This window comes from Carassius carassius, chromosome 31, assembly GCF_963082965.1.
Source record: "Carassius carassius chromosome 31, fCarCar2.1, whole genome shotgun sequence".
NCBI lineage: Eukaryota > Metazoa > Chordata > Actinopteri > Cypriniformes > Cyprinidae > Carassius > Carassius carassius.
This window is the reverse complement of record NC_081785.1, coordinates 8,542,210-8,554,572: the sequence shown is the minus strand read 5'-3', so window position 1 is coordinate 8,554,572 and position 12,363 is coordinate 8,542,210. Positions and strand designations below refer to the sequence as shown.

Genomic DNA, 12,363 nt, shown 5'->3' with positions numbered 1-12,363 from the left:
CCACATCTCTCTCTCTTTCTTTCGCAATGAATATTTGGAGCGTCTGTGTGGGTATGCTTAACAGATCAAAGCAGGTAGGCTTTTCAACAGGATGACGCTCCTCTGCTTTTCTCCTTTTTCTGTTATAAACGAATCTGTCCATCAACATCTTGTTTCTCTACCCTTGTCTGTGTCCCCTCCTTCTCTCCCTCTCCCTCTCTCTCTCTCTCTCTCTCTCTCTCGCTACACTATCTCTCCACACCCTTGCTGGGGAACACCAGACAGAAGAAGGCGAGTGTTCTGGAACACAGAGGGAGAGAGTTCACACAAGAGAGCGTGTGCGCGGCTCTCAGCATCTCTCCCATAAACAAACGCCATCAGTGGAGCTTTAATGGACTTCTCTACCTGGTCCATGTTGATCCTAGTGGATGTTGGAATAAGGAGGATCACTCAGGGAGTCTGATTGAATCAGCTTTCCCAAAATGAGTGAAGAAGCCAAAGAAAAAAGTAGCTCCAAACCAGCGCACCGTAAAAAGAAAGGCAAGAAGGTAAGGCAGAAGGTACATATGTTGTGTTATTGTGGTTTTGGCTGTTGTTTGTTCAATGGCTAATTTGCTCAGGATCGATGAAGATGCTTGAAACCCACTGAGAGCTAGAAAAGCTGATAAGGGAGGTGTATGTCAGGCTTTTGATTGGAAACTATGTTTTTTTTTTTTTTTAATTATTGATTGTTTTTTTTTTTTTTACTTGTTTTATATTGATCTGATGGATGCTATTCCAAAGCATTGATGCTGATGTCATTTGTGTAGGCTTTCAATCACAGTATGTTTCTTATTAAAATCCTTTAATAAAATATATGTTTGATTTTATATATCTATATATAAATTATATTGTTATATATATCTAAACGTACATTGTTGAGACTATTTTGCTTTGTAATACCAAAACATAATATTTCAGTATTTTGTGTGCATGTGTGTGTGTGTGCATACGTGTGCATGTTCAACCATGAGGCGTATTTTGCTATATGATTTCTTGGTATGTCAGAAGATGGTTATTGGAGGGTGTGGTTTAGGTCAATAGGTCGATGGGCCTTTTCTGGCAGTTAAATAATTTTAACCAATTTTTTTGGACTTAATTTAAATTACTTTTTGGAGGTGTCTGTGTTAGTGAGATGAAAAGAGGACAGGCAAACGTCATGCATCATGCATTCATTACATGTCCATCTTATGAAGCTGTGTATGTTCTAAACTGGATGTCGTGTGTTTGTATATACCTGATGTTATCAGGCTCTTTTATATGTGATGTTATCAGACTCTTAGAACACTTTTGTTGTGTGTACAACTGTTGTTCTTTTCAGAAGCGTATGTTTAGGATTTTTGCGCCTGTGTGTAGAAGCACAAGTTTGTGCAAGTTTGTTTGTGCATCTATGCAGTTGTGTTTCTCTATATCTGAAGTTGAATGTTGTGGAATGCTGAGTGATTGACAAGACATGTCATGCAGTTAATCGCCTTTGTCAGAAGTTATGTACACCACAAACACACACAATGGAATGGAGTGAACATTTTAATATAATATACAGATCTTATTTTCAGCAGTGCCTGCTTGTTAATGTCAAACAAGTTTGACATCTAACATAAATACTTTAAAGCAGTTTGCCCTCAAGGGACAAACTACCCCCTCCAACACACACCTAAACAATTAAAGGATTTTCACTTATTGCCACTGGCCCCTCCATTTAAGGTTGTGGTCCTGTGTGTGTGTGTGTATGAGTGTGTACTTGTTCTCTATGAGTCATGTCATGTGGTATGTGGAGATTCTTCTGTTGAACTAACATCTTTTAAAAATATACAGAGCAGCTAAAACACACACACACACACACACACACACACACACACACACACACATATATATATATATATACATTTCTATTCTATATTATTCTTATTTTATTATTTTTATTGGTAATAGATTTTAACAATTGACAAAATGATTTTTTTGTAGTGTAGTACGGGTTCCAAGGATATTTAATTACCCCTTAGACAGGCATCAATTACCTCAGCCATTAGTGAAAGGTTTTGGCAAGGAAGGCATTTTGTCAGCATTTAAATGGTTTGCGCCTGCGTGTGTGCATGTGTCTTGGCCTGCTTTGTTACTATGCTGTGAGATAACCATGTGTTAATGATTGTAGTCATGGAAACAAGAGAAAGGAGGAGAGATCTAGACAGACTGACACAAAGAAGTATAAAAGCTGTCATCAGAACCGTATCTTTAAATAACATACCCTGACGTCATATGAAATACTTTGTATTGGAACATTCGAGATTGATCTCTGATGGATTTTCTTCTTCATCGGCCCAATCCACAGACAGTATCACATGCGTGACAGCTCTCACGTCACTTGTCGCTATTGTGCTATCCAAGATAGAGTGTCTAAAAGGGAGTGAGAGATATGTTATCTGCTGTCACATCAAAATAAATGTCATATACTTGAAACTGTATTAAAAAACAGCATATATACAAAACTAACTTAACTGTCTTTGTGTGAAATGGATGGTTACTGATTTCCTCATTTGCTCTGACTCCATGCATCTCCTTTGGCCACACACAACTACAATTTTCTCCAATGATGCGTTTGTATGAGTTTGTATGTGTGCTTTGACGTTTATGCAGCCATATATGTGTCTGTGTGTGTGATTCTGACATGGGGCGTGGTGCTCCAATATAGCCCCACTGCCATCATCATGTCCTCAAGAGCTCGCGCTCAAGAGCATCGCAACAGAAATATCAGCAAGTAAGAGAGATCCGACCACTTCAGCCAGAGAGATCAGATCTTTCAGTGGAGGGAAAGAAAGTTTGTTTGAAGGATGGGAGGAAAAATTGATTGTTGGTATGCTGGAATGAAGAAGAAAGGAAAGGAGGAAGGAAGAAAAAAAACATTGTTAGTATTCTGGAAGTAATGAAAGAGAAATATTGCCACTATGGAAGAAAGGAAAGAAAAGGATTGATGATATATTGGATAAAAAAAAGAAAAAGGAACAAGGAAAGAAAAAGAAAGATTGGATACTGGACTTACATTTGGAAACAAAGGAAAGATTGTTGTTATAGAATGATGGAAGGAAGGATAGAAGAAAGGAAAGAGGAAAGATTTATGGTATAATGGAAGGAAGTAGGGAAGAGAAGGAAGAATTTTAATATGGAAGGAAGAAATTAAGGAAAGAAGAATGGATTGTTGCTATGCTGGAAGGAAGAAAGATAAAGGAAGAAGGAAGGAAAGGATGGTTGGTATTGGAAGGAAGGGAGAGAGAAGGAAGGAAGAAAAGCATTTGGAAAGAGAGGAAAGATTGTAAGGAAGGAAGGAAGGAAGGAAAAATGGATCGTTGGTATGCTTGATGGAAGAAAGGAAAAGAAAAACTGGTAGAAATGAAGGAAGGAAGGAAGGAAGGAAGGAAAACATTTAGAAAAGAAATGAGCAAAAGATTGTTGGCGTGCGAGCAGGAATAAATGAAAGTAGGAAAGGTGGAAGAAAAAAAACATTTTAGAAGGAAGGATAATAAAGAAGGAAAGATGAGCCCAGTGTGAGAGCAGAATGAGAGAGAAATGGCAAGCAGTGGTTTCTGAAAGAGTGGGATCAAGAGAACAAGCTGCTTTTCTTTTGATAAGGGTAGAAAGAATCCAATAGATCTCGACTTAAAGTGCTGACAGAAGACATGGGAACATAAACGTGTGAGATCAGGATATCGAGCAAGGGAGGCTTAGTCGGAGAGACGGTGTATTTAAAGGGGCTGAGGGCACTAAATCATAACAGAGCTAGAGAAACTGTTGCCATGGAGCTTTTGGCAGAGGGGCAATCCATCAGTCTGCTCAACTACACATGCGCAGACACATATGTTCACATGTAAACATGAACACTTAGATTTGTGCACTCAAATACACATGCACAAATAAATATTCATTAGAGCTTCCTAATAAAACACAACTGACCCAAATGCCACTGCTTGTAATATATATATATATATATATTTTTTTTTTTCTATAACCTGAAAATAATTTACATGATTTCAGAAATGCTTTCCATTGGCTGGTTCATTTTCCAATCTAAATAATAGCATATTATATAAAATATATCGAATACATACTGTATTTCATGATTACAATTCAGGAAGGAAGGATTTTTTCCTTTATGATCCTTAAAGGGATAGTCTTCTAAAATTGAAAATCAGTTGTCATTCCAAACCTGTATGACTTTCTGTGGAACACAAAATAAAATAAAAACAACCACTGATTTTCACTGTATAGGCAAAAACTTTATATATAATATATATATATATCTTGTTTTATGTGTATAGGTTTGGAATTACATGAGGGTGAGTAAATGATTGCAGAATATTTGAGTGGACTGTCCCTTTAAGCTTCTGAACCTTATCATATTTTAAGATTTGCAATGAAAGAATGCATATTTAAAGCTAAAAGTATCAATAATACATTTCTAAATGCGTGCTGATGTTCCTCAGCCAGGCCAGCAGAAAATGTAGGTTAGAAAGGGAAGTGTGATTTATACTCGAGCAAATCTTTCTGTTGCTCTCTCTGTAACCTTAATCCCACTCCTGAGCAAACAGACAAATTTTCCCAGCCTCTCTGGTTTCTACAGGAGAATCCAACGCAGACCCGGTTCCAAACGCCAGTCTGGAGAAATATTCAGCACATGGAAGGGCAACCCAAGACAGATTGGAGAGGAGCGAAACTGTACACCTGTCAGGGAGAGAGACAGAAGGAGAGCAGTTCGACCCCATGCTGACTAGAGTAGTATATGCAAGACAGGTCTTATTCCTACTGGGGTAATTTATCTACAGGCTTTCAGGATACATTTTGACCTGAAATCCATTAATATTTATCACCATGACTGATTAGTAAATCCATATGGATAACCTTTGTCATCAGTCCTGTGGTGTTAAAAGTGTTTACAGGATTATTGACATTAGAGCTAGATGTAGACATCTGGTGCATTGTCGTAGTGATGTGCCGAGTATGTGTGCAAGTGTAAATCCATGTGTTAGGAGTGTGTAGGTAACTGATATAAATCCATCAGGAAAGAATCTGCAGCATTAGTGAACTGTAATAGAAGTGCTGATGAGCATTTGGCGCTGTGGCGATTAAAGTTGGCCCATATCACACATTCTGGACCTCCGATTGCACTGTCTGTCCCCTTCACTTCTGAGAACATATTAAAACATGTGTGGTCATATGATGTGATTTCTAGTTTGCCTTTCTCTTTGGAGTGTTACAATGTCTTTGTGAATAGATTAGATCCCTAAAGATTCAAAGACTAAAGTCTCAAACCCAAAGAGAAATTATTTATAAAAGTTAAGACTTGTCCACGGCCTCCTAAAACGCTTAGTGTGGGAAGATTTGCATAACGCCGCCCAAATGTTCATGCAACGAAAGAAGGCGTAAATTTTATTCTTGCTGAAGTATTGTTGCTGCCGCCGCTGCCATGTCATGAAAACGCTGTGTGTTTCATTGTAAAAGCAAAGCTACTTTGTTTGGCTTTCCAAAAGAGGACACAACTAGAAATCAGTGGAAAAGTTGTATGTACAACACTGTTCTTGCTAAATATTCAGATGTGTGCTGTTGTCTGAGGTTTCAATACTTTTCGTTCAATTCGTTTACAATAACAGTAGTTAGCACTAGAGAGAGGAAGAATAATTTTACCTGGTTTTCCATTACACGCCCTGTTTACTGAAACTAACACTAATAATTACTGGGATAGTTGTTTGTGCCATATAACGAGTTGTTTTGATGGGCATTTGCTCCACCAGTATGATGACTAACTCATGCCTCACTTCAAATCAACTATTGGGCAAATGTATGTATTTGCTCATAAAACCTCTGTAAACATTTTTTTTTTCAGGAGTCATGATACATGAATATTTTGTGCTTGAAGCCACATATGCAAAAATTTAGAAACGTGTAAAGCCTAAATGTTTCTATTCAATGTCTTATGCAGTTATTCTGAATGAATGAATCAGGCAAAATGTGTGTTCGTGAGTGTGGTTGTGGATGTTTAGTGTGTTATTCTTCATTTATATCTTCTATGAACTTATAAATGAAACCACTTCAGATATGGCCTACTCATAACAGCTACATTGTGCATACCTAAGTGTACAGATTATGTGAAACTGAGTGTGGCAGAGGCTGTCAGCCAAGACAGTTGGTAAATCTTGGGCTTGAAAAGAGTGCAAAAGTGTTTTTTTTTTACAAAATTTTTTTGTGACTTTTGCACACAGTTGCAGTTATTGTAGTGGGAATGATGACATCTTATAAATATATCATCTTAATATAGTCTATTAAAAATTGTTTATTAATAGTAGTTTGTCTCTAACAGTCTTGATCATAAGAGATGAAATAAAGAAAATGTTGAAGGAGAACATAATGAATTAAAAATGAGATGGATGCTAAACATCCTGTGACAGTCAAAGATCTAATGAGATTAATAAAAGAACGGGAGCAGAAAAAAGACAGTGTTGTTTGAAGATGTAGGAGGGATTGAAGAGTTTCTGCTGATTGTGTATTTAGAGAGCTCTGTTTCAGAAACATCACCAGAGAGATCTGCCTACATTTGCCTGTTCCGCCCTCTCTCTGTTTCTCTCCCTTCATCCATGGCTATATTCCAGCGCTCAGAATCACAGTTCAGAAATGCATCTGAGACCAGCGATCACCCTCACAAAGAGAGCGGAAGTTCAAGAGAAAGATATGGCAGTGCTAATGGTGTATTATGTTGGATTAAATGAGGAACTCCCACATGACTGAAAAGAGTTATATAAACATCGCTTGTGGATGGGATTGTGTGTATTCACACACAAATACACATGGTATTACTGTTTGGCTGTGCAGACAGAACTGGAATAAAAGTGCAGTAATGTCAACTCACAATGTCTTGTAATAGAAGTTTTAGGTGTGAAGTGCACCGGAGATCTGTCAACTTATATCGAAGTTTGATGGTGTTTTTATGAACTTGACAGTTTGCATTTGCATTTCAATAGCCATGTTTAATATGTTAGAAATGTTGGTGTTTGTTACTTAAAAAATGAGCACTTTCTTATATATACAAAATAGCCTACTGTATGTATATAATTAAGTTTTTTTTTTTGCATATTGTTATTTCCTATTTACTTATCCTATTTTTATTAGGATTATTATTATTATTATTATTATTGTTAAGCTTCTGTCACCAAAACAAATTTCTTATAATATATATTCTTATATTATAACACAAAAGCTCTTTCTGATTCTTATACTGACTCCGATTTTTACAGTATCAGTTAGAATGGGATCTGTAGTGAATTCTGCATCTTTCATGGGATTTTGTTGTGCAGTGGTGCCATACGCTTATTACAAGGGCAGTCTGCTTGTAGCAATTTAGGGTTAAGTGCCTTACTCAAGGTCATAATGGTGATGGCTAATGCGGATTAAACCAACAACCTTACAGTTACTGTCACTGAACCTTAGGCTCTCACTATTCATTTTCTTTTTGACAACCTTTACTTCTAAGTCTATATGACAATTTGTCTAATCCATCAGTTACACCCTTACTGTATGATCTTTCTCACACACAAATGGAATATGGTGAAAACAACACATTATTTCCTCCCACATTCACTTCATGAGCTGAACGGAAGTCGGATCAGCTTTGGCCTTGAGCTTTGATAGAGACTTACTTGAGATCAGCGATTATAGGCTAAATTAATGCACAGAGAGAAGGATTGGTTATTAATATGCAATTAATCATCAAATCACCAAATTGAAGCATAGCTAAGAGATTATCAGGCCTGTGTGAGAGTATATGGTTGTGTGTACAGAGTGTTTTGACAGAGCAGAGAGCTTGGAGCAGAAATGAGAACTGATGAAGAATTGCAGTGATGGGAAGTACACTAGCAGTAGATTTGCTCTGATGGGTGAGCATGTCTGTAACGACTGGGTGAAGGAGTGGCAGGAAGCAAGTGCGAGATTAATGAGATTTAATGAAGACAATGAGACAATACAAAACGGAGACACAAATAACGCTGGGAGGAATGCACAGTCCAAGATGGTGGTGAGGAATGACGAATCCGGAAGGCGGAGGTGAGTTGGCAGCAGGAGAGGGTGACCCAGGAACTGCGGGGAAGCGAGCCGAAGGTAAGTGGTGTTGCTTGGTGGTGGGTTGCGTAGAGTGGACGGGGTTCCGGGGAGACACGGACATCCAACGCAGAAACACACAAGAAAGCAAGGCATAGGTTACAAACATGAAACAACGCTCTCACGAACACAAGACACTAGACAAGCCAATATCTAGGGATGAGTAATGAGTGACAGCTGTTGCTGATGACAATTAACGGAGACGCCAACAAACTAATCAGTGCTGACGCGTAACACACAGACTTCACCCACAAAGTGCAAAACCCAGAGATCACGGTTTACAGTACCCCCCCCCCCCCTCTAAGAACGCCTCCTGGAGTTCCCAGAAGGGCCTAGCTGCTGATTGTAATCATCAATAAGGGAGTGATCCAGTATGTCCCTAGCAGGTACCCAACTCCTCTACTCCGGAACATAACCTTCCCAGTCCACCAAGTACTGGAATCCTCGTCCCCTCCGTCTCGAGTCCAGAGTATGATTAACCGAATAGGCCGGTTCCCCATCTACGAGATGCGGCGGCGGGGGAACCGGGGTAGTAACCAAAAAGACATGATCTAGGACAGTGACCACTGTCTCCTTGGCTGTATGTAATTTGGGCAAGGGAATGAAATGTCGCCTTCGAGAACTGATCCACTACGTTCAAAACGACCATCATGCCATTAGAGGGTGGGAGGGTGGTAACAAAATCTACTGCAATATGTGACCAGGGTCTCGAAGGGACAGACAGCGGTTGAAGAGGCCCATCAGGAGGCCGTTTAAACGACTTACCACTGGCGCAAACTGAGCAAGCCAAAACAAAATCGTGGACGTCACGAGCCATAAGTGGCCACCAGAATCGTTGTTTAACTAACCCCTTGGTTCGGCTTATCCCTGGATGACAAGACACGTTAGAGCAGTGACCCCACTGAATAACTTTGGACCGTAACTCTTCCGGCACAAATAAATGATTCGGTGGGCAACCGGGCGGAGGCGTTACCCCTTCTAAGGCCGTCTTGACCTTAGATTCGACCGAGTGCTGAGACGACTATTTTCTCAGGTAAAATACACTCGGGAGTCACCGGGCGGGCGGAGGGATCAAAAAGACGTGACAAAGAATCGGGTTTGACATTTTTGGAACCCGGGCAGTATGACAGAGTAAAATCAAAACGACCGAAAAAAAGTGCCCACCGAGCCTGCCTGGAATTGAGTCTTTTGGCAGTTCTAATGTACTCTAAATTCTTGTGATCGGTCCAAACAATGAAAGGTACCCCTGACCCTTCCAACCAGTGATGCCACTCCTCTAAAGCTAATTTGACGGCCAACAATTCTCTGTTACCAATGTCATAATTGCGTTCAGCAGGAGATAAACGATGTGAGAAAAATGCGCAGGGATGCATCTTATCGTCCGAGGCAGCACGTTGGGAAAGAACTGCTCCTACCCCCGCCTCTGATGTGTCGACCTCCGCCACGAACTGCCGTGTGGGATCAGGAGCTACAAGGATGGGAGCCGAAATGAAGTGGCTCTTGAGGTTGGTAAATGCAGTTTCGGCTGCATCCGACCACCTGAACGGAGTACTGGGGGAGGTCAAGGCCATCAGAGGTGAGACTAGTTGGCTGAAATTACGAATGAAACGTCGATAAAAATTGCAGAACCCCAGAAACCGCTGTAGGGTCTTACGGTAATCTGGAGATGGCCAATCTATCACAGCCTTAACCTTGTCAGGATCCATACGTATTCCCTCGGACGAGACGATATACCCTAGGAAGGGGACAGACTGTGCATGGAATACGCATTTCTCCGCCTTGACAAAAAGCCCATTCTCGAGTAACCTCTGGAGCACTCGTCTGACGTGTTAAACATGTTCCTGGAGAGATGAGGAAAAAATCAGTATGTCATCCAGGTAAACATATATGAACTGATCTACCATGTCTCTCAACACGTCAGTAACGAGTGCTTGGAAAACCCCTGGCGAGTTGGAGAGCCCGAACAGCATCACCAAATATTCAAAGTACCCTCTTGGGGTGTTAAAGGCAGTTTCCATTCATCCCCCTTCCTGATGCGGACCAAATGATAAGCGTTACGTAAATCCAATTTTGTGAATACGGATGCTCCCTGTAACCTCTCGAAAGCTGAAGACATCAACGGCAATGGATAGGTGTTCTTTATCGTTATGTTGTTCAGCTCTCGGTAGTCAATACAAGGTCACAGAGAACCATCCTTCTTACCCACAAAAAAAGAATCCCGCCCACGCTGAAGAAGAGGAAGGGTGGATGAACCTCGATGCCAAGGAATCAGAAATGTATTTCTTCATGGCCTCCCTCTTCGGAATAGAAAGAGAGTAAAGCTTGCCTTTAGGCGGAGACATACCTGACACTAAATCTATAGCACAGTCATAGGGACGATGCGGAGGAAGAGAAGCAGCACGGGACTTACTGAACACCTCCTTCAGGTCCAAGTACTCTGCGGGCACGTTTGATAACACCATGGATTCTTTCTGAAAGACAGAAACCGGCACAACAGGACAAGCAGAAACCAGACAAAACTCATGACAACTTTCACTCCACAAGGTGACTGTGTTGGAACCCCAATCCACTCGTGGATTATGTTTGATTAACCAGGGGTGACCTAAAACAATGGGAGCTACAAGGGAGTCCATGAGGTAAAAGGATATGGTTTCACTGTGGTTGCCTGAGGTGAGCGGAGTTATGGGTTCAGTGTAGTGGGTGACGTGTGGCAGTTCCTGGCCATTGAGTGTGGTGACATGAATGGGATGAGACACAGGAAGGACTGGAAGGTTCAAGTGACGTGCAAGGAGAGAGTCAATGAAATTACCTTCGGCCCCAGAGTCCAGAAGGGCGTGACAGTCGTAAGTGTGGTTCTCCCACCGCAGTTTCACCAGAAGGAGAGTCGATGATGTGGTTGAGGACTTCCCGGCGGAGATCCCACCCGATATTAGCCTCAAACTTACTACCGGGCTGGCTCTTTTTACCAGGCAGGAATGGATGGGATGCTCCGAGCCACCGCAATATAAGCATAGTCCTTGGGACCTCTGCCGCTCTCTCTCCCTCCGGGAAAGCTGAGGTCTACCCACCTGCATGGGTTCGTGATCGTCGACGGGACCGACCATGTTCTCTCGACTCGAGCGGCCCCTTTCCGGAGAGACGTAATGGCGTGTAGGACTGACTTGTCTACCCAGGCGGTTAATCCCAGCGTCCACCCGGAGTGCCAGGTCGATTAGGCCGTTGAACGTTGGGGGCAGCTCGAGGAGGTTGATCTCCTTCTGAACACGGTCGGCCATCCCACTGCGCTGCCTCGTTCCACTGGCACGCGGCCGCCAGGGTGCGGAACTGAATGGAATAGTCCGCCACCGATGATTCTCCTTGTTTGAGGTCCGAGAGCTGGTGAGCGGCCTCCCTGCCGGCCGCGGCTCGATCGAACACCTGTTTCATCTCTTCGGAGAGGGTGTGGAACAAGGCGCAACACGGATGTTGATTCTCCCACACCGCCGTCCCCCATAAGGCGGCCCTGCCAGAGAGTAGGGTAAGAGCAAACGCAACCTTGGACTCCTCTGTGGCGAAGGTGCGGGGCTGCAATGCAAAATGCATGGAACATTTGTTAAGGAATGTCTTGCAAAAGTTTGGCTCACCGTAGTAACTCTCTGGCGCCAGAAGTCGTGGCTCTGGCCGGAAGTGGTCCTGGGAGGTCTCCCGGGGGGTGGGCGGCGCAGACGGTGCGGTGGGCGCAGTGGGAGAGGTGAGTTGATGAATCCACTGGGTGATCTCGGACACCTGTGTCACCAGCGCTTGGATCGCAAGTCCGGTGTTCACGATGCTCTCCTGCTGCTGATCCATGCGGTTGATTCTGTGGTGAATGAATTCAGACAGTGAAGTGGTGCTCGCTGCTTCCATGTTTGGTGAGAGCGTTCTGTAACGACTGGGTGAAGGAGTGGCAGAAAGCAAGTGCGAGATTAATGAGATTTAATGAAGACAATGAGACAATACAAAACTGAGACACAAATAATGCTGGGAGGAATGCACAGTCCAAGATGGTGGTGAGGAATGACGAATCCGGAAGGCGGAGGTGAGTTGGCAGCAGGAGAGGGTGACACAGGAACTGCGGGGAAGCGAGCCGAAGGTAAGTGGTGTTGCTTGGTGGTGGGTTGCGTAGAGTGGACGGGGTTCCGGGGAGACACGGACATCCAATGCAGAAACACACAAGAAAGTATGGCATAG

General features: G+C 42.3%; 1 protein-coding gene across 1 annotated transcript in view; it reads left to right on the top strand.

Annotated features, from left to right (window-relative positions):
- Positions 1–260: 260 nt before the first annotated feature.
- Positions 261–12,363, top strand: part of LOC132111465 (ankyrin-3-like) — a 103,116-nt gene continuing 91,013 nt past the window's right edge. Inside the window, exon 1 of the mRNA XM_059518778.1 lies at positions 261–527. Within this exon, the coding sequence (XP_059374761.1) occupies positions 462–527 (66 nt within the window). The 5' untranslated portion in view covers positions 261–461. The remainder of the gene's footprint in view (positions 528–12,363) is intronic.